A 23,398-nucleotide genomic window follows, 5' to 3' on the forward strand; every position below is an offset into this window, starting at 1 on the left:
GTAGTACTCTTGTAATACTTTCAATAATTTAAAAATGTAGAAATCATTCTTAGTTTACAGTCATACCAAAACAGGTTGAAGGGAAGGCCAGATTTTGCCAAATGTCTCTATTCTAACCTGGTAACTCTATGGTCCGGGAAGCGAGCCTCTGTCTAAATCAACATCCAACCTTACAGTGAAATACCTGTCTTCCCTTCTTGCAGTTAACCTCAAACCTTGTAAACAATTCTGTTAGGAATACCCTCCCCACCAATGTCAGGGAAGGGACTTAGTTCTGTGCCTCCTCCAGTCTCCTATAGAAAAGAGAAAATGGTTTCTATTATAAGAAAAGCATCTACTTCTGCAACCAGTGAGGCAGCTACTGGTGGTCCCCAGAATATCATCAGGCTCTTCTGATAATCTAACAGGCCTTCTGCAAGGCAAAACAATGACCAGAGGGCCAGAGTTAAACCACTGATCAGGTTGTTCATCAGAACTACACTTCACAAGCTTCAGCAGCCAAAGATTACCGTCAGCAGCATCAGAACCAGTAACCATCAGGATGATTCTTTCCTGAGATTTCCATGGACATTTAAAAGATCTAGATTCAAGGCTAGAGAACAAAATTGGGTATGATTTTACAAACAGATCTCACCTGTTATTTCTTCTCTCTGAGCCAGTTAGCCTAACTGGTGCAACAACCTTTACAGCATTCTGAGGGCTTCCTCACCCTCCTACAGAAAGTACAATTCCTGGTGGTCTGCAAGACTGCATTAGAAGTTTAAAAAAAACTGACCTACTGTCATTACTGGAGGTGTATTTATGCATATTTGGTTGGAAAAAGACCATTTTGTACCCCCACATTCATGTTACAAGTAATAAAAGCTGAAGACCCTCCCCAGTAATGCACCCCCAATTATTATGATAATTCTGCATATTTTATATGTTTTCCTGTATGTTTGGATCAGTGTTATCTCTTTCTAAGTTATGAAAGATTTAAGGATGTAGACTTGTTATTTATTAGCCCCTCTACTCGTGGAGATGAAATATTTGACTGACATCATTAGACTTGACTATATTAGAAGATCCACAGTTACAAATGACATGCTAGCAAATGCAACTGAATGGTTTGTTGTTGTTGCCAAATGTGAGGTAGAATTTTGCTTATTTGCATTTTCTAAATTTTCACAATAATCCTATAAAGACTACATTTATTTTTACAAATAACTTTTAAATCTTAGAGTAATTATCATGATCATTTTATAGAAGAGGAAAACAGCTCAGAAGGGAAAAAAACTCAGTAGCAGAATGAGCAGGCCCTGGTTTCTCAAATTCCCAAGTTAGTATTTTTTGGTCTCCATCACACTTTCTAATACAATAATTGCCAAGACAAATTGTTATGCCTCTACAGAATTTAATAAGGACACTTAATGAGGATCATGAAAATAAGGAACTAATTACCTGACATGGACACACTTAGAGTAATTTTCATTTCCTTTGGAACCTTCAGTCCATTTGCAATTTCTCTTTCTTGTGTTCCAAGAATATAATTTAAGCACTCAGCTAAAAGTAAGGAGTTTGCTTAAGGAATGGTTTTGTGGTTTATGTGTCACTCTCTAGTGATTTATTGCTAGCCCCAATCTTTTTTCAGGTTTGCTGTTGGGGAACATGCCTCTTTCTGCTTCTAATTTAGATGTAAGCTTCTTCCTTGTTTAGGGTTTTATCAGGGAGAAACCAAATCCCACACACATAAAATAAACAAAGCAGTTGGTTTTAAAATACTTTATTATCCTGACATTACTATCCTTAGTAGATGAATATAATCAGGTTAAGCAATCTGGTTTGGCCACCCAAGAAATTAAACATTTCTCAATCTTTACAAAACAGTGTGTATAGTATGTAGACCAGAAGAGTTTCCATTTTCACTTAAGAGTTAGCACAAGCAGTGGGGTACATTATAAGGGCTTTCAGAGCTGCTCAACAGCCTCTAAACCATAGAAAGGAGATGAAGGAAACTTAGGAGGAAATTTCAAGGCAACCGCAGTCAAATATCTGGAAAACTGCAGATACAGAAAGGCATTATATGAAAACTCAAATTTGCTTCAAAACCTAGGATATTGAACTAGAATTTAAATTTTCTTAACTTAGAAGTAAATCATACTCATTTAATAATAAAGTTACTTCTGCATTGATGTCCAGCCCAATTATTTATAGCCTTATCAGAAACCTTTGTATTAGTTGGTTGTTTTATTTCCTATGTTATTTAAAATCTAACAACCCACTTTTATGATCAAGTGACATTTATGTATACAGTGACAGATTAACAGAGAGGTAAATCGGAAGTTCTGAATTAAGAATGAAGAAAGGTATTGAATGACTTTGCTCTAAACAAAACCCCCACAATCTTACAAATATAAAACAACAGTTTTGTAACAAGCATGAAGTTAATATAAAAATATCAGTACTTTAAGACCAAATTCAACAGGCTTGACTTTTTAAGAAATGAACGTATTTTAGTTCATTAAAGTATGTCTCACAGCTGATACAATGTGTCCCGCGCTGATTCCAAACATATCCAGCAATTCACCAGGCTTCCCACTTTGAGGCACGCCTGACACTGCCAGCTGATGAACAAGGATGTCAGGCTCCCTGGAGACAGCTGCACATACAGCTTCTCCAATGCCACCTTCTCTGTGGTGATCCTCCACTGTGATAACCCGACCACCTGTGGCTTTTGCACTGGAAATAATGGTAGCAGCATCCAGAGGTTTAATAGTAAATGGGTCGATGACACGGATAGCAATACCTTGTTGAGAAAGATTGTCAGCAGCTGCTAAGGCTTCATGTAGAGTAATTCCAGCTCCAATAACTGTGACCTTGTCATTGTCACTGTGACGGACCACTTTGGCCTGTCCAATCTCAAACTTTTCTTGTGGCGCGTAAATAACTTCAGTTTCTGGTTGGCTGGTCCGAATGAAGCACATTCCCTTGGTGTTAGCAGCTAGATAAACAGCATGCTCTGTGGAGAGGGCATCACTTGGATAGAAAATAGTGCAATTGGGAATGCTTCGGAACATGGCTAGATCCTCCAGGGCCATCTGGGAGGTCCCATCTTCCCCTATGGATACACCACAGTGAGAACCAATAAGGTTGATGTTGGTTTGAGAGATGGCTCCCATTCGTATCTGATCAAATGCTCGAGCGAAAAAGGCAGAGAAAGTATTAGCAAAAACAATGGTTCGACCACGTGTGGCACAGCCCAGTGCCACACTCACCATGTTTTGCTCAGGAATAAAACACTCTATGAAACGCTCAGGGTGTTCTTTCTTGAATATCTCAGAAAAGGTGGGGTTCTTCGTGTCACTATCCAGAACAATAACTCTTTCGTTTTCATGGCCCAGTTTAGCCAGAGCCAAACCATACGCTTTCTGGGTAGCTATCTTGTCGCCAATTTTGTAAGCAGGTGGAGAGGTCATTTTTATATTTGTGATGCTGATTTGAGGTGAGTCTTCCACAGGGGGTTTCGATATGGGATTCCCCTGGGTCCGTATCTGACTTTTAATTAATTTGATGATCGCATCTGCTCTTTCTTTCGGCACTGGCTTTCCGTGCCAGTTTTCTGCATCTTCAATGTTTGGAATACCTCGACCCTTGAAGGTCTTGGCAACTATAGCAGTGGGCTTGTTCTTCACTTGTGCTGCCTGCGAAAAGGCTTGGCACAAGGCCTCCACATCGTGGCCATCCACTAAGTAAGTATTCCAGCCAAAGGCTTCACAGCGATTCTGATAGATGTCTGTGCAGTGCTCAAGGGGCGCAGTGCCACTCTGTCCCAAGCGGTTCACATCGAAGATTGCCACGAGATTGTCCAAACTGTAGTGGGAAGCAAAGGCCAAAGCCTCCCAGACGGAGCCTTCCGAGGACTCGCCGTCCCCCATGAGGCAGAACACGCGGTAGCTGGCCTTGTCAAAGTACTTGCCGGTGTACGCCATTCCACAGGCCGCGCCTAATCCCTGCCCGAGGGATCCCGTCGCCACGTCAACAAACGGCAGTCGCGGGGTGGGATGTCCCTCCAAGTCGCAGTGGATTTTCCTCAAGTTCAGCAAGTCGGATTCGCTGATGTCGCCCACCTCTGCCCAAGCGGCATAGAGGACTGGGGCAGCGTGGCCCTTGGAGAGGACGAAGCGGTCGTTGTCTGGGTGCTGTGGGTCCATCCGCTTATACCGCATCGTGTGGAAGAAGAGGACAGACATGATCTCCGCAGCACTGCAGCACGACGTGGGATGGCCGGAACTGGAGGCACACGTGGCCCTAATAGAGTGGATCCGCAGGCGGTTGGCCGCGTCCCTCAGCGCCTGCAGGGTCTTCGCATCGGGCTTGGCCTCAACCGCCTTGGCCTCATCCGCCATGGCGGAGCTCCTGATGGTTCCCACAGAGAACCGACTGCCGCGCTCGCCCCTCCCCCCACCCAACAAACTCAGCGTCACGTGGGCCGAATGCGCATGCTCGGGGTTTCGTAGGGCTCCTCAGGAGCAAAAAGAAGCGCAGAGGCCAGGCAGCTAGCGCCCTTGCGCAGAAGCAGCGTGCTCCACTGAGTTCCCTCTCGGATAAGGCCACATCCTCCCTGTTACCGCCCCTAACTGAATAGATTTTTAATAGTATTTGTCACTTAAATGTTCATCCTTGTTAAAAATAATTAAATTGTTTATACCATTTCTTGTGTTATAAATTCAGAAAGGGACATTTTTATACTTTTGTGTTATAGGTAACTAGTTGTAATTTTTTTTTTTGCATTAATACTATATCAGTGACACCTTCACTATATCAGAACATTAATTAAAAAAGAAAGATTCAAGGTAACTTTTGTTCTATCCAAGATGGTGAAACTAATCTCAATTTTCTCAGAGCAACTAAAAAATTTGAACCTCAGACTTACAAACAGAAATACAGTAATTTGAGGAAAATTTACAGGAACACTTCTAAAACCACTCAGTGGCAGAATACCTAGAACTGCAATTTTTCTAGTGTATTCTAAAGCATTGTATGAAAATAATTAGAGGCCATTAGGCTGAGACAGCTCCAGTTCCGCGAGTTCCTAAGTAAAAGGAAACCTAAGTCAATGAAAATGATAAAATGAAAACTTAAGCTTTGCCAATCAGAATTCGCCAATAACTAGGGATTTTACATTGGAGTGACCCCAACAAAGCGCTAGCTCTATTTCAACCAATCAAAAGCAGCCTTGGGCCCCTTCAATGGGTGTGGCCAATAAATGACTAAATGTTCAAATAAGCTCTTTAATATAATGTGCCTCAGTTTATTTTCCAATAACTGTTACTACAAATAATTTCTAAAACAAAGTGTGTGCCAGTGAACACTCCTAGCAGGCGAACAGTATAGCTTGTCATTAAAAAACAAAAAACTCCAAACACAATGGCAGTATATCATACTATGCCACCTTCAATGTTAAACATCTTAGTTCTTAAGTAAATTCTTAACCTTGACTTCACATTAAAATGAAGACACTTAAAAAAGTGAATACCTGTTCCTCCCTAGACAAATTGAATTTTAATTTATGGGAGACTATTTTTAAAGTGGATCCTTTAATTTTAATGTGTGTCAGAGTTAACAACATACAATCTGAAGATAGTCTTAGACATGTTATTATCAGAACATTAATTCAAGAGAAGAAAGCCCCAAGGTAACTTTTGTTCTACCCAACATGGTGAAACTAATCTCAATTTTCTCAAAGCAACTAAAAATTCTGAAACTCAGACTTACAAAGAGAAATACAGTAATTTGAGGAAAATTTACAGGAAGAACACTTCTAAAACCACTCAGTGGCAGAATACCTAGAACTGCAATTTTTAATTTACGGGGGTTCTCAACATTAGTTGTAGTTTAGAATCATCTGGGGAGTTTTTTCAAAATCTCATGTTCAGGTCACACCCCAAACTAATTAAATCAGAATTTCTGAGCAGTGGTTCTAGGCATAGGTGATTTTCAAATTTCCCCTAGACGATTTCAGTGTTCAGTCAGGACTGTGAACAACCAACTCAGGGAGTGTTGCTGCCCTTTAAATTACATTTATTGTCTTGCATTATATCTCAGAAAAATATTTGAACATTATTTGCTGTTTCAAGTAGTTCTAGCATTTTAATTTTTATGGATACATGTTAGAATAAGTGGTAATGGTGTGACAATAATAAGCTTTTAAGACTTGTGGAAGGAATGTTGGAGTTGGACAAGTCCTTAAGCAGTTAGCTTCTATCATCACTGCCCTTGCCCTCTGCCTATCTACCCCACTTATCTTTTTAGACAAATAAAGGGAGAGAAAGTACATGCAGATCAGTTTAGGACTGGGAATAAAGAAGATGGGAATTAGAGAAAAAAAATAACAGTGTCATAAGAGCAAACTGCTAGGCACTGACAAGAAAGCAGTTAATATAACCACAGATGGTTGGCTATTATTTTGTCTAAAGAGAACTCTAATCAATCTATACAACTGGTAAACATGATAGTATAAAAATGATCTATGAGGCAGCGTTCACATGAGAAAAATGTAGAAGAAATAACAACTATTTAACATGTCTTTCCAAGTTCCTAAATTCTTCCACTCATTTAAACTATTGCCCAATTATTTCCTAAAGTATTAATTAGCACATGTCTAACACTAGTAAAGGTCAATTTTGTTAAGAAAAGAATGTGGTCTTGGAGATTTAATAGCCTAGACAGTGAGTATGAATTTCCCTTTGTCATTCTGTTAGATCGTGTGGATTTATTATACTATACAGAAAATAATAGGTGGTAAATTATTTTTAAAATATTATAAAGTGCTCTGAATTTTTTAGAGGGATGTCTAAAAAAATAACTATTTTTTAGACACAAATAGTACTATTTAATAACTATTTTTTAGACATAAATAGACATATCTAAAACTGTCCAGACAGTTTTAGATATCTATTTGTAAATTATTAATAGTTATTTTCTTTAAGCATTTTAGTCCTTTAATATATATATTTAAAATATACAATTGAAAGTAACTATTTACATACAGAATGAGCATCCCAAATCTGAAAACTTGAAGCCCAAAATGCTCCAAAATCTGAAACTTTCTGAGTGCCCCACATGTTAAACAAAGGAAATGCTCACTGGCGCATTTCAGATTTTTGCCTTTAGGATACTCAACTGGCAAGTAGAATGCAAATATTATGAAATCCAAAATAATTCAAAATATGAAACACTTCTGGTCCCTAGCACTTAAAATAAAGAATATTCACCTTGTATAAAGTATATATAATTTGCTAATGCAAACTCACCCAGTGTGGCTCTGAATGCAATTTAGTCAAATAAATCAAACACAGACATGACCCCGCCTTCTGTCGCCCCTATTTAAAAGACGGTATTACTGACAAGAGGCCAGCCGAGAATTTTGAGTCATCATGCCAAAAACTTAGTTGTCTTGGAAAAGTTCATTATTAATTTAGAAGTCATTTTGGAAGCCATTCAGAAGTTTTCTGCAAATAGGAAAAAAGTATTCTTTTTTAAATTTTGGTTTATCCACCTGAAGTAGAGATTGCAAATTCAAGTGCTTATTGGATATTTAGGGAGGTAACATGAGTGCCAAACGGCAGGTGTAATGTAAGAGGGCTGGAGGGGGCCAATGGCAAACTGGAGACTATAAACTCACTGGAAAGCATTCAAAATCCAAAAATTTGTAAACGTTTTGTTAGACAAATAAAACTTATCTTCAGCCTGCCAATTTTGGCCCCTGAGTTAAAGTCGTTAAAAAACATTTTTTTTGTTTCACTTTTGTTGAAATTGTTTTCACTCTAATTTTTTTTCTGTTAGTATGGAAAAGTATTGTAATATGTACTGTAAATGAAAACAATACCTACCAAGATTACTACTACAAGTAGCTATACAGGGAATAATGTAAGCAGTGCAAATTCTACTGGGCTGCAGCGAAGAAGTCACAGGACATGATTACCAATCACTCAGAGTCTGCAACAAAGGCCTACATTTCTCTATGTGACGGTGAATATTTAGAGGTTGGGAACACTGAAGTTTTACTTACATCTTTTCTGAACTTTTGACTTTTGTGAAAATGGAATTATATAAAAGACACAAATGCTGAATTAATATTTTGCTTCCATTGTTTAAATTTGATGAAGTATGGACCCCGTGAGAATAAGATGCTTGTGTAAGGCAGTTTGTTTTCTGGGAGAAAAAAAATGTGCTTTACCTTCCTGAATAATTGTTTTGAAAATTACAGCACAAGCTATGATAGCTTACCCTACTTTTTCTATAGTTTATAAGTCTTTATTTTGAGGGTGGAGGTGGAGAAGGCAGAGGCAGCAGGATATTTAGGAAACCTGGTCTATCTCCCAGTCCTGGAGATAAGCATAATTGATCTAACACCAGCATCAAAATACTATTCCCCTTTGCTAGTAACAGAGGTCCCAGTTTTGGTTACTAAGATGTAAAAAGAATTCTTCCTTGGGTGGAAATAATTTTTATAAAATATTTTCTTGCTGACAAACAGAAATAGGTACAAGGAGAACTACAGTGTCTCCTTTTAATCTCCTCGTCACCACCACCCCCACCACCACTACCACCAGAACATGTGATGTTGGAGCCATGGTAGCCGTCTTGTTACTATAATGCCACAAGCCTTAGAATGAATGTTAACATACTTAGTATGGTGGAATAAAATAGAGTTTGAATCCTTCTTAACATAGGTCCACAACCAACCTTGGGTCCAGCTTCTTTCAGGCTTCTTGTTAAGAAACCATTAAATGTTCTGTTGCAGGACAATGGTGAATTAAAACTGACAGAAAGGCTTGGCGCCTATAGCTCAATGGGTAGGGTGCCAGCTACATATGCCGAAGCTGGCTGGTTCGAACCCGGCCTGGGTCTGCTAACCAATAATGACAACTGCAACCAAAAACTAGCCAGGCGTTATGGTGGGCACCTGTAGTCCCAGCTACTTGGGAGGCTGAGGCAAGAGAATTCTCCTTGTACCTACTTCTGTTTATCAGCAAGAAAACATTTTATAAAAATTATTTCCACCCAAAGAAGAATTCTTTTTATATCTTATTAACCAGAACTGGGACTTCTGTTACTAGCAAAGGGGAATAGTATTTTGATGCTGGTGTTCGATCAATTATGATTATCTCTGGGACTGGGAGCCCAAAGTCTGAGGTTGCTGTGAGTTGTGATGCCACAGTATTCTACCCAGGGCGACGGCTTTAGACTCTGTCTCAAAAATAAAATAAAATAAAAATAAAAATAAAACTGACAGACACTTAACACCAACAATATAAAGGAAGGAACTCAGGTGCCTCAAGGTGTATAATGCTGAGTTCTAGGGAAACAGTTTTTTCCAAACTCTTTTATCCTTTTTTCTTCAGCTCAGTACCAGCTACATAGTTATAGTTACAAAAAAGGGTACAAAGAGTTAATGATTATATTTCTCAAGAAATCAGGGTGCTGTTATCTGTTACATAGTTTTTTTCAAGGTTATTTTAGCTCAGTGTAAAGTTTGTTCTTATCTTTGGAGGAGGAGTACTTCTGCGGCTGCCTGCTGCTTTCTCGGGATCTCTAAGAAGCATAAGATTGATTTCTCCTTCCTCATCCCCCCTTTCCACTACAGACAAAGCAAGATGCTATGGGGTCTCAGGATGGGGTCTCCTCTCATTCATTGCTGTTCTTCATGGCTACTTGACATCGTTGAGCCATGAACACTTTGCCTGTGTCCTCCTTTATCAACCGCAGAGACCATGCTTTTGAGAAATTGAACAAAAATAGGTAATAAGAAAGGTAAAAGCAAACATCTTCTAATTATAAGAAGGAAACTTATAATCATAACTTTGAATCCTCCTAGTTTAGAAAACCATCCAGTGAATGAAGAATCTGGGTTAAACCCTCCCACACTTGCATAGGTACATTTGCTATTATAGTAATCTTTTTAGTTATTTCTTCAATTACTTGTCTTTCACCATCAATCTAAGTAACAGTTAAATTGAATTTTCTACACATTCCTTCAGTTGCTAAAAGGTAGTCTAAAGCCAATAGTTTCGATAAATAGCATTTCTCATTTGGGTTTCTTCAAGGGCTAGTAGGGTTAAGGCTTTACGGGTTTCATTTGTTACTGTCTCTAATGCTGCTTGTAATTGGATAATCCTATTTAACGTATGTATTGGAGTTCTGTATCCCCATGACCCACGACCTATCCTTAGCCCAGGTGGCTGGATCATAGTATTGAATTATTTCTTGGGGAGACCATTCATTGTCATTCCAATCTCCTATTACCACATCACACTTTTGTCTTTTCAATCTAGAAGCATAAACCAGAAAACCTAATAGTTCTCCAGTCTCTAGGGGCAGTAGCAAGAAAGGAGGTTTGCTCATACTTATTATACAACTCCTGCACCACATATGAGGAAGCTTAGTGTAGGTCCAGTGTCTGCAGATCCAGTACAGACCTGGTAGAGCTGTCCAGTTAATGCTGAGCCCTGGATAGTCCCAAGCAGCTTTGAGCTTTGGGAATCTACTCAGGGGGTTTAGTTCAGTTATGTCCTTGCTCCACCAGGTAGTTCCATTGGTGTTTTCATTATAGATTTTTAGGCCTAGATATGACACTTCTTTACTGGGATGGTGAAGTTGTTTCCTTCTCTGGCTAAACACTATTGACCTATGATCGACATTTTTAGTGTCCAGAAGCTTACTCCCACTGTGCGTTTATAGTGAGTGACATTAGGAGCAGGATCTGAGGGAACAACTTCTCTGGCTTCCCAGGGCCTTTTACTACTCATCATTTTTCCACTACAGACAAAGCAAGATGCTATATTTAAAGACTGAGCAATGTTTTCTGCCAGGTAGAGGATTAAGTTTTTAGTTTTAGGAGAAACGTCTGGAGCAGGTTGTTGTAATTCATCATAGAAAGCCTGGTACATCGGCTTTGAGTTTCTTCTGGTTATTTTATTTTTAATTGTTATCTCCATGGTAGGGTCTCTACCATGTACATTTATTCTTAACATAAGGCTTTTACCTTTTGCCCTTCTAGGGTTCAGAAGGGTTAGTTTTATTTAGTATCAATGGATTATAATTTCCCCATTTACAACTAGAGGAAGAAGGCTTATTATTTAATGAGTAACAATTTCCAGGAGTACAAGGTAAAGGTGCTTTCCCTTTTATTAAATGTGCTGGATTACTGTCATTAGGATTAATCCATGTGGCCCAAATTATACAAAGCCAGTGCATACATCTGGCACAGGTGCCTAATCTGTGGCATATGTACTTATCTCTTTTAGTATATAGTCTTTCCCAAGAAGGATTCATACATGCTCCCTCAAATGTTACATTATTAAAAATGTAGTATGCTTTTAAGGTTAGTAATACTTGCTTGGGTATTCCGTCTGTTATAACTTGGTTATTATCTTTCTATGGAGATCAGTATACCACATAGCAAATTCAGTTTTCTCTAGGGGTTCAGAAGGATTGTAGCAAACACCAGTCCCACTGGGGGGCACACATCAGGTATACTGGGTGTCATTATATGTGCAAACTCTTTCAGGCTTTCTTGTACATTCATAATAATAGTAAACCAATGACACAGTTTTGACCATTTGTCCAGTTTGGGTTACCTGTTGGATGCATGTTTCACAACGTTCACCATGTTTACCCATAAGACTAAAGGAAAAAGGTGACAAAGTTCAAAGCAAAGAATCAGTCAGTCCCCCTCTGCTGCTGCTCATCCTCAAGCTTTTGCTGTACATAGAGCAGTTAGCTTCCCAGTATAGGGCTGGGCTGTAGTCTGTATTCTCAGGGTAAGGTGGCGGGGATGCTCTGGGTGTCACTGGACCATCCACTCCTCATCACTGGCTGTTTCACACATGAGTGATGTATCCAGGCAGGGAAGCCATCCACCTTCCCTGCTGTGGGTGTGAAGGATCACCGGGTCGGGGCCTTTCCACATCGTTTCAGCAGGCTCAGTGTTCAATCTTTAACCCACACCTGGTTACCTGGAGAATAGGGATGAACGGAGGGTGATAAACTAACAGGACATCTATCATTCACCTATTCTGAAATCTTTTTTATTATTTTTCCCAGTGACATTTGTTGGTGAGTAAGTTCTTTTTTCCCGAGTTCTCTCAGGGTCCCTGGTAAATTTCTTAAAATGGGAGGGAACTTGTGATATAGTATTTTACTCTGTTCTTTTAAAAGGAGTACATCTGATTTTAAACAATGCTAATGGTAAAGCCTGGATCCACTGAAGTTTAGATTCTTGGCATATTTTCCTTATACTAGATTTTAATGTTCTATTCACTTCTTCAACTTTCCCAGAACTCTGTGGCCTGTGGGCAGCATGTGGTTTCCAGTCAATTCCCAACACGGTAGCAGTCATTTGTTAAGAATATGTCTAGTTATTGTAAGAGCCAGACACAGCAAAGCCAATTAAGAAAGAAAAGCGGCTGCTGTTTCAAAAAAAGTAAAGAGGACTCTTTTTTTTTTCCTTAAGTTCCAAATGAGTAACTGACTTTGGGTCTTCTGCTGAGTGTTGGTCCCTTATCTTGAGGCCATTTGTAACATAGCAACCATAGTTTTTTTGCAGACAAAAAGAAAAACAAAAACAAAAACAGTTTAACAAACTTTGCATGAACTCTGCAATGGTATATTGACCCTTTGAGTTCTGACTTTTGATATATTTTTTTCATTACTTTAAACGTGTACAAGAATAGAAATCTAAGAGCCTTTAAACATACACCTTATAAACTGAGAACAGACAAATTTGTTGTTTTAATTAGAGATTTCTGTTTCATTAATCAACTTAATCACATACATAATGCTTTTTAAATTTTTCTTCACAAACTTACATGACTTATATGCACTATTTTTTAACATTTTAAAATTCCTTGTTTTTATTTTAAATCTTTTTTATTAAAACCACCAGGTACTTTAAGACAAAAAGTTTTCATACAAGATTCTTTCTTATATAAAATTATTCTTTCTTCTTTTCTTTTTTTATTAAAAGTACTCTTCATACTTATGTCTTTGTACACATTGTTTTCTTCCCTACTTACTGGTTTTTGTTTTGTTTTGTTTTGTTTTTCATTTTAATTTCAAACTCAGAAAAAAGGAAAAAGAAGGTTGTATGTAAAGCTTCAGTCAAGCTTTTCTAAATGCCTGCGATGTTAAAGGTTTAACTTAACCTTAAGATTCTGTCCAAACAGTGGGGTAGGGCAATTAAACTTGATCTCCGGATGGCAGAGAAGTGGTAGAATACATAATGGGTTGTATTTTACCATCTTCTTTAGACCTGAAGCCACAAAAGCAGGCCCATTGTCAGAGCCTATGTAAAGAAGCAGGCCATACTTAGGGATGATTTTTATTTTTTTATTTTTTTTTATTGTGGGGGATTGATTGAGGGTACAATAAGCCAGGTTACACTGATTGCAATTGTTAGATAAAGTCCCTCTTGCAAACATGTCTTGCCCCCATAAAGTGAGACACACACCAAGGCCCCACCCCCTCCCTCCTTCCCTCTTTCTGCTTCCCCCCCCATAACCTTAATTGTCATTAATTGTCCTCATATCAAAATTGAGTACATAGGATTCATGCTTCTCCATTCTTGTGATGCTTTACTAAGAATAATGTCTTCCACTTCCATCCAGGTTAATATGAAGGATGTAAAGTCTCCATTTTTTTTAATGGCTGAATAGTATTCCATGGTATACATATACCACAGCTTGTTAATCCATTCCTGGGTTGGTGGGCATTTAGGCTGTTTCCACATTTTGGCGATTGTAAACTGAGCTGCAATAAACAGTCTACTACAATTGTCCTTATGATAAAAGGATTTTTTTCCTTCTGGGTAGATGCCCAGTAATGGGATTGCAGGATCAAATGGGAGGTCTAGCTTGAGTGCTTTGAGGTTTCTCCATACTTCCTTCCAGAAAGGTTGTACTAGTTTGCAGTCCCACCAGCAGTGTAACAGTGTTCCCTTCTCTCCACATCCACGCCAGCATCTGCAGTTTTGACATTTTGTGATGTGGGCCATTCTCACTGGGGTTAGATGAGATCTCAGGGTTGTTTTGATTTGCATTTCTCTAATATATAGAGATGATGAACATCTTTTCATGTGTTTGTTAGCTATTCGTCTGTCATATTTAGAGAAAGTTCTATTCATGTCTCTTGCCCATTGATATAAGGGATTGTTGCCTTTTTTCATGTGGATTAATTGGAGTTCTCTATAGATCCTAGTTATCAAGCTTTTATCTGATTGAAAATATGCAAATATCCTTTCCCATTGTGTAGGTTGTCTCTTTGCTTTGGTTGTTGTCTCCTTAGCTGTACAGAAGCTTTTCAGTTTAATGAAGTCCCATTTGTTTATTTTTGTTGTTGTTGCAATTGCCATGGCAGTCTTCTTCATGAAGTCTTTCCCCAAAGCCAATATCTTCCAGTGTTTTTCCTATGCTTTCTTGGAGGGTTTTTATTGTTTCATGCCTTAAATTTAAGTCCTTTATCCATCTTGAATCAATTTTTGTGAGTGGGGAAAGGTGTGGGTCCAGTTTCAGTCTTTTACATGTAGACATCCAGTTCTCCCAACACCATTTATTGAATAGGGAGTCTTTCCCCCAAGGTAAGTTCTTATTTGGTTTATCGAAGATTAGGGTGGTTGTAAGATGTTAGTTTCATTTCTTGGTTTTCAATTCGATTCTAAGTGTCTATGTCTCTGTTTTTGTGCCAGTACCATGCTGTCTTGACCACTATGGCTTTGTAGTACAGACTAAAATCTGGTATGCTGATGCCCCAGATTTATTTTTGTTACAGAGAACTGCCTTAGCTATACGGGGTTTTTTCCGGTTCCATACAAAACGCAGAATCATTTTTTCCAAATCTTGAAAGTACGATGTTAGTATTTTGATAGGAATGGCATTGAATAGGTAGATTGCTTTGGGAAGTATAGACATTTTAACAATGTTGATTCTCCCGTCCATGAGCATGGTATGTTCTTCTGTTTGTTACTATCCTCTGCTATTTCCTTTCTGAGGATTTCATAGTTTTCTTTATAGAGGTCCTTCACCTCCTTCGTTAGGCATATTCCTAGGTATTTCATTTTCTTTGAAACTGTGGTGAAGGGAGTTGTGTCCTTAATTAGCTTCTCATCTTGACTGTTATTGGTGTATACAAAGGCTACTGACTTGTGGACATTGATTTTATATCCTGAAACATTACTGTATATTTTGATGACTTCTAGGAGTCTTGTGGTTGAGTCTTTGGGGTTCTCTAAGTATAAGATCATGTCGTCAGCAAAGAGGGAGAGTTTGACCTCCTCTGCTCCCATTTGGATTCCCTTTATTTCCTTGTCTTGCGTAATTGTATTGGCTAGAACTTCCAGCACTATGTTGAATAGTAAAGGTGACAGAGGACAACCTTGTCTGGTTCCAGTTCTAAGAGGAAAAGCTTTGAGTTTTACTCCATTCAGTAAAATATTGGCTGTGGGTTTGTCATAGATAGCTTCAATCAGTTTTAGAAATGTGCCACCTATGCCTATACTCTTCAGTGTTCTAATTAGAAAAGGATGCTGGATTTTATCAAATGCTTTTTCTGCATCTATTGAGAGGATCGTGTGATCTTTATTTTTGCCTCTGTTAATATGGTGGATAACATTTATGGACTTGCGTATGTTAAACCAGCCTTGATCCCTGGGATGAAGCCTACTTGATCATGATGAATGACTTTTTTGATGATAAGCTGTAATCTATTGGCTAGGATTTTGTTGAGAATTTTTGCATCTATATTCATGACTGAGATTGGTCTGAAATTCTCCTTTTTGGTTGCGTCTTTTCCTGGTTTTGGTATCAGGGTGATGTTTGCTTCATAGAATGTGTTGGGGAAGATTCCTTCTTCCTCCATTTTTTGGAATAATTTCTGCAGTACAGGAATAAGCTCTTCCTTGAAGGTTTGATAGAATTCTGGAGTGAAGCCATCTGGACCAGGGCATTTTTTGGTTGGAAGATTTTTTATTGTTTCTTTGATCTCAGTGCTTGAAATTGGTCTGTTCAGGAGCTCTATTTCTTCCTGGCTGAGTCTAGGGAGAGGGTGTGATTCCAAATATTGATCCATTTCCTTCACATTGTCAAATTTCTGGGCGTAGGGTTTCTGGTAGTATTCAGAGATGATCTCTTGTATCTCTGTGGGATCAGTTGTTATTTCCCCTTTATCATTTCTGATTGAGGTTACTAGAGATTTTACTTTTCTATTTCTAGTTAGTCTGGCCAATGGTTTATCTATTTTATTTATTTTTTCAAAAAACCAACTCCTTGTTTCATTAATTTTCTGAATGATTCTTTTGTTTTCAATTTCATTGATCTCTGATTTGATTTTGGATATTTCTTTTCTTCTACTGAGTTTAGGCTTAGATTGTTCTTCTTTTTCCAATTCCATAAGATCTCTTGTGAGATTGTTGATGTGCTCTCTTTCTGTTTTTCGAATGTAGGCATCTAAAGCGATGAATTTTCCTCTCAAAACTGCTTTTGCAGTATCCGACAGGTTTGGTAGCTTGTGTCTTCATTGTTGTTATGCTCAAGGAAGTTAATGATTTCCTGTTTTATTTCTTCCTGCACCCACTGTTATTCAACAGAAGATTGTTTAATTTCCATGCCTTTGGGTGGAGTCGAGCATTTTTGTTAGAGTTGAGTTCCACCTTTAGTGCCTTATGGGCTGAGAAGATACAAGGTAAAATTTCAATTCTTTTGATTCTGTTGATATTTGTTTTGTGTCCCAGGATATGATCAATTTTGGAGAATGTTCCATGGGGTGATGAGAAGAATGTATATTCTGTATCTTTGGGGTGGAGTGTTCTATATGCGTCTATCAAGCACACTTTTTCTAGGGTCTCATTTAAATCCCTTATATCTTGTTTAATTTCTGTTTAGAGGATCTGTCCAGCTCTTTAAGAGGAGTGTTAAAGTCCCCTGTTATGATGGTAATATCAGATATCATATTGCTCAGACTGAGTAAGGTCTATTTCAAGAATCTGGGAGCATTTAAATTGGGTGCATAAGTATTTAGAATTGAAATGTCTTCTTGTTGTAGTTTTCCATTGACCAATATAAAGTGACCATCTTTGTCTTTTTTGACTTTAGTTGCTTTAAATCCACATGTATCTGAAAATAAGATTGCAACTCCTCTTTTCTTCTGAATTCCATTTGCCTGAAAAATTGTCTTCCAACCCTTGACTCGGAGCTTTTATTTGTCTTTTGAACCCAGGTGTGTTTCTTGCAGACAGCAAATGGATGGCTTGTGTTTTTTAATCCAGTCAACCAATCTATGTCTCTTCAGTGGGGAATTCAAGCCATTAACATTTATTGAGATAATTGATAAGTGTGGTAGTATTCTATTCGTCTTATTTGGTGAGAGTCCATTGCTTAGTTTTATCTTTTGCATCAGTGTGGAGGTTAGGTTCTGTCCTTTAATTTCTGAGTTCTTACTTTGCTGCTGATCCATTGTGGTGGTCAGTGTGCAGAACAGGTTGAAGTATTTCCTGTAGAGCTGGTCTTGTTGTGGCGAATTTCCTCAATGTTTGTATATCCGTAAATGATTTGATTTCTCCGTCAATTTTTAAGCTTAGCTTGGCAGGGTACAGAATTCTGGGCTGGAAATTTTTCTGTTTAAGTAGATTAAAGGTAGATGACCACTGTCTTCTTGCTTGGAAAGTTTCATTAGAGAAGTCTGCGGTCACTCTGATGGATTAGCCCCTGCAGGTCAACTGGCGCTTACTCCTGGCAGCTTGCAGAATCTTTTCTTCTGTCTTGACTTTGGACAGGTTCATCACAATGTGTCTTGGAGAAGCTCGGTTAGAGTTGAGGCAACCTGGGGTCCAATATCCCTTTGAAAGCAGTGTGTCAGAATCTTTGGTGATATTTGGGAAATTTTCTTTTATAATATTCTCTAGTATGGCTTCCATTCCTCTGGGGCATTCTTCTTCCCCTTCTGGAATTCCTATAACTCGTATGTTGGAATGCTTCATAAAGTCCCATAATTCTGACAGTGTACGTTCTGCTTTCTCTCTCTTCTTTTCTGCCTCTTTTACTATCTGAGTTATCTCAAAAACTTTGTCTTCTACCTCTGAAATTCTTTCTTCTGCATGGTCTAACCTGTTGCTGATACTTTCCATTGCATCTTTAAGTTCCCTAATTGACTGTTTCAGTTCCTTCAGCTCTGCTATATCCTTTTTATAGTCTTCATATGGTTCATCTCTGATTTGATTCTGTTTTTGGATTTCCTTTTGGTTATTTTCCACTTTATTAGCAGTTTCCTTCATTGTTTCCATCATTTATTTCATTGTTTTCAACGTGTGTATTCTAAATTCCCTTTCTGTCATTCCTAACATTTCTTTATAGGTGGAATCCTCTGCAGTAGCTACCTCATGGTCCCTTGGTGGGGTTGTTCTGGACTGGTTCTTCATGTTGCCTGGAGTTTTCTGCTGATTCTTCCTCATGAGTGATTTCTTTTATCTGTTTCCTTGCCCTAATTTTCCTTTCACTTCCTCTTGCTCTTTAAGTTCTTGTGCCTGTGGACCAATTTTCTTCTATTATTCCAATGTTATATTTATCATCCTCACCCATGTCACTCTGTTGCTTTTGTTCAGCATAAAACTCCTGGAGAGCTGCTAAGGTGTGGGCAGAAAGCTAGGGGGTCTCATCATCTTCAGAGTCACTCATTTCGCAAATTGGCTCTAACCAGCTGCATGGGCTCAGTCACCGCGGTGAGGCCAGGGATGATTTTTCTAAGTAAAAAGCATGTGATGGCTTTGGCCTGTTCACTTCAAGCAGGAAAAGTTTCGACCCATCCTGAGTGAGTACATACAAATACCTGTGGATACTTATTTCCTCTGGAGGCATTACAGTCAAATCCACTTGAAGGTTTTCAAAGGGTGTAGTTCTTACATTTTGAATACCTGGTTGGAAACTGGGGCCTTGTTTGGCATCAAATTGGCTGCTGGCGACACATTTTTGACTTATTGTTTTTGCCAGGCTTGCTTTCCTAGTAGTTGTTCCAGAGCAGAGTGTCCTAGATGGGTGGACTCATGCACAGCCTGCACTACAGTAGTTCTCAATAATTCTGGTGCAACTATTTTTCTATTTGGTAAACACATCCAACCATCATCTGTGGCAAATGCCTGCTCTTGTGTTAACCACTTCAATTTTTTTTTTTACTGTATACTGGTGTTAACATTTGGGAGTCAAGGTAGTAAGGCTGAAAATGTACATTGGCTTGCTGCTACTCGACATGCTTCAGCATCAGCTTTAGTATTCTCTAAAATAGCACGGCCTTGCCCCTTTTGGTGTCCTTTGCAATCCCTTATGGTTACCTTGCTAAGTTTCTGTACAGCTCCCAATAAATTTAATATCTCTTGGTGATATTCAATTTGTTTTCCAGCTGAGTTTAGTAGCTTTTTTTCTCTATACAGTGCACCATGCACATGCAGGGTTAAAAAGGCACACTTTGAATCAGTATAAATGCTGACTGTCTTGTCTTTGCTTAATTCCAGAGCCCTGGTGAGTGCTGTAACTTCTGTCTTTCAGGCAGGCATCCCAGGCGGGAGACCTTGAGCCTCTATTCCTTCACTGTCTGTAGTTACTGCCTATCCTGTCTTTCCATGACCAAAGGCATCTATAAAACTGCTACCATCCAAAAATAAAGGCCAGTCACGTTGAGTCTTAAAGTTAGTTTATCAGCTTCTTATACAAGTAGAGCTGTTGCTGCTGTCGCTGCTAGAACTCTTAGACAGGGCAGCCAGCCTCCAGCTACTCCATCTAATTGTTTAGACAATTATCCAACAGGGCGAGTCCATGACCCTAGGGTCTGTGCTAAAACTCTCACTGTCACCTCTTCTCTCCCGACACATACAAATGAAAGGTTTAGTCAAGTCTGGAGGCCAAGTGCTGGAGCTGTTATTAGCCTTTTTTTAATGGCTCAGTACGCTTTTTCCTGGGGGTCCTCTTACACTACAGATGCCTTATCACCCCTCCTCCCTTCCTAGCCCAGAAGCAAGGTGCAGGTGCCCATAAAAATTCTTGCAACTGCCTCCTGGCCTTAGAAGCAGGCAGTTTACAAACACCTGCTTTCTTTGCAGACCCGACTTTTCTGGCCTTTTGCTATGCTGAACCCCAGATATCATACTTGTGGTTGGGCATAACTGTGCCTTCCTTCTGGAGATTTTATACCCACAGCTCTCTAATGTTTTAACAACATATCAGTTCCTGGAGCATATCCTTTCCTAATTTGATGGCCTAATAGTAAATCACCCACACACTGCAGTAAGGTTCACTGTAGCTGCTGTGCAGGAAAGGTTGGCAGGTCCCCTGGCCAGGACAGGTTATACCACAGTCTTTAGTTCCTCATATACAGGTTCCTGGTTCATGGCCAGTCCAGCTGGCTTGTTTTCTGCCCATACTTTAGGCCACTTAGCAATTAACTCTGACTCTAAGTTTTCTTGTTCTGGCCTCAAGAACAATCGCCATTTTTTTTCCTGGGGCACAGTTATAGTTAACGGTAGACCTGGTGTAGGAATCTTGAGCTCAATAGTTTCCCTCAGTAAATGTTCTTGTGGCCTTATTCGTATTTCTGGTGGCTCCTCTGCATTAGGATCTCCTAGTGTTTGGCCATTTCATCTTTTATTCTTCTGCTTTAACTACCGTTACAATTTCCGCCTGTTCTTTCAGCCACCAGGGTGGCTCTAACACTAGTGTCAGCTAAGCCTCTACGTATGGTAACTGATCCGGGTGTCCGGTCACTGTTCTCTATACCTTTTTTTACTACTTACATCCAAACTTCCTTTCTGATGGCCAGCTTACTCCAAAATATGGCCATTCTTTTTTTTTTTTGTAGAGACAGAGTTTCACTTTATTGCCCTCGGTAGAGTGCCGTGGCCTCACACAGCTCACAGCAACCTCCAACTCCTGGGCTTAAGCGATTCTCCTGCCTCAGCCTCCCGAGTAGCTGGGACTACAGGCACCCGCCACAACGCCCGGCTATTTTTTGATTGCAGTTTAGCCGGGGCCGGGTTTGAACCCGCTACCCTCGGTATATGGGGCCGGCGCCCTACTCACTGAGCCACAGGCGCCGCCCAAATATGGCCATTCTAACTTACAAAGCTGTCTCAACATTTTAGGAGTCATAGTAAATCTATAATCCCCTACACAGCCTTTCTTAAAATTCTGAACATTGAACCCTTGGGAAGTTTCCTTAGCACAGAACCCATCCCAGCAGCACAGACAAGTGGGGGACCGGCTTGAAGGTGTCTCAGGCGCTGCCTGGCCGTGCCTTGTGTGAAGCTTTAAGGACCATCTTAGATGAGGTGCGCCCATCTAAACCCCGAGCCTGGTTCCCGCTGCGCAGCAAGTCACCGTTATGCCTCATGAGGCCTCCACAGAACCTCAGGTTAGAGCCCAATGGAGCTCTGTAACTGCAACCAGTCATGGAGCAATAAAAACAGTCACTTACTCTTTCACACACCACTTATTAGCAGAAGCTAAACAATTTCTCCTAATCCCTTCCACTCTTACTGAGGCCCTCTGCCTCGTGGAGGTCAATCCCTCCTCTGGTTCTTTTGGCCTCTGTGATTGAGGCCACCTGCCTCATGGAGGTCAATTCCTTTTCCTGTCCCTTTTTACTGAGGCTCCTACCTCAAGGAGGTGATCAAACTCCTCTTCCACTCTTTGGAGTGGGCTTTACTAGCATTTTAACCCTTTTAGTCCAGGTCGCCTTACCTAAGTCTGGACTTCCCCTTTCCTTCCTCTGTTGGTGAGAGGCGGTGCAGAGGACCGCCTGGGCCCTCCCGCCACTCTGCAGAGACTCCCCTGGTGTAACCTGCACGGGAGCACTCTCAGGGAACCGCTCAGTCAGGGTGCCGGGAGCACCCCCAAAGGGTACTCCACCCTTCGTGGGGAAGCCCCCAGAGTCTCTCAGTCCTAATCTGCTTGCTTGTGTTCCCTGTCGGGAACTAGAAATGTTGCAAGAAAACAGCCAATTAAAACTGAGGGACACTTACACCAACAATATAGAGAAAGGGATCTTTAATGGTGCCTTAAGGCATAAAATGCTGACTTCTGAGGGAATAGTTTGTTCCAAACTCTTTTATACGTTTTTCTTCAGCTCAGTCTCAGCTACATAGTTACAGTTACAATATAGGGTACAAAGAGTTAATGATCATATTTCTTAAGAAACCAGGGTGCTGTTATCTGTTACATAGTTTTTTCCCAAGGTTATTTTAGCTCAATGTAAAGTTTGTGCTTATCTTTGGAGGAGGAGTTCTTCTGCAGCTGCCTGCTGCTTTCTCGGGATCTCTAAGAAGCATAAGATTGAGTTCTCCTTCCTCAGTTCCTGGCATGGATACCACTATCTGGGGTAAATTTCTATTATCTGCAACTGAAAACATTTCTCACACACCAAAATTCGAGTTTGTATAACTCTAGAAATCAGGAAAAAAGAAATAAAAAGAGGTTCATAGTGGAGGTGGAGGAGCATCGGGAATATGATAGTTCACTCGGTGTTTTTATTTTTGATGCCTGGTCCCACCCAGCCACCTAAAACTTTGACTTTTTTTTTTTTTTTGAGATAAGAGTCTTATTCTGTCACCTTAGGTGGAGTGCTGTGGCATCATCATAGCTCAAATTCTTAGGCTTAAGCGATCCTCCAGTTTCAGCCTCCCAAGTAGCTGGGACTACAGGCACTGCCACAATGCCTGGCTAGTTTTTCTATTTTTAGTAGAGAGGGAGTCTTACTCTTGCTCAGGCTGGTCTTGAACTACTGAGCTCAAGGAATGCATTAGCAATCCACTCACCTTGGCTTCCCAGACTGCTAGGATTACAGGTGTGAGCCACCGCACTGGCCTAACTTTGACATTTTGTTGTTGTTGTTGTTTAGTCGTAATTGTTATTTTGTTGTTATCGTTGTTACTTTGATTATCTCTTAAAACACTAATACTTTATCATATTCATCTGCGGCCTGGATGAATTGATTGAGCATGATGCAAACATGAAAGCAGTATTCCTGGATATATTCTTTTATAGACCACTTGTGGACAGAGAAAATTCCTCTGTCCTTGTCCAAGTAATAACCTTGAAATAAATCACTGTAAACATCTCTTACTTTGGGAAAACAAAAGGTAATAAAAACTAACAGTAGTTATAATTTTTTAAATTTCAAAGTATTAGACCTAAACATACATGTGTTACAGATTATGAATCAATACAATCAACTTTAAATATGTAGGTAAGACATTTTAATTCATTCTATTAGCCATTTTTACTAGATACTATTATTGCACACATTATACATTGGATTAATGCTTGTGGCCTGTCTCATACAACCTCCTCCCCCTCCCAGACCAAATTCAGCCCTCAGCTGAGAT

The 23,398-nt window shown here is 39.6% G+C and overlaps 1 protein-coding gene across 1 annotated transcript; it reads right to left on the reverse strand.

Moving 5' to 3' along the window:
- Positions 1 to 2,457: 2,457 nt before the first annotated feature.
- On the reverse strand, positions 2,458 to 4,385 carry TKTL2 (transketolase like 2). Its single transcript, XM_053583935.1, has one exon. The coding sequence runs from the start codon at positions 4,383 to 4,385 to the stop codon at positions 2,493 to 2,495; it is 1,893 nt and encodes a 630-aa protein (XP_053439910.1). The 3' UTR covers positions 2,458 to 2,492.
- Between the last annotated feature and the right edge of the window lie 19,013 nt (positions 4,386 to 23,398).

This window comes from Nycticebus coucang, chromosome 1, assembly GCF_027406575.1.
Source record: "Nycticebus coucang isolate mNycCou1 chromosome 1, mNycCou1.pri, whole genome shotgun sequence".
Classification (NCBI taxonomy): domain Eukaryota; kingdom Metazoa; phylum Chordata; class Mammalia; order Primates; family Lorisidae; genus Nycticebus; species Nycticebus coucang.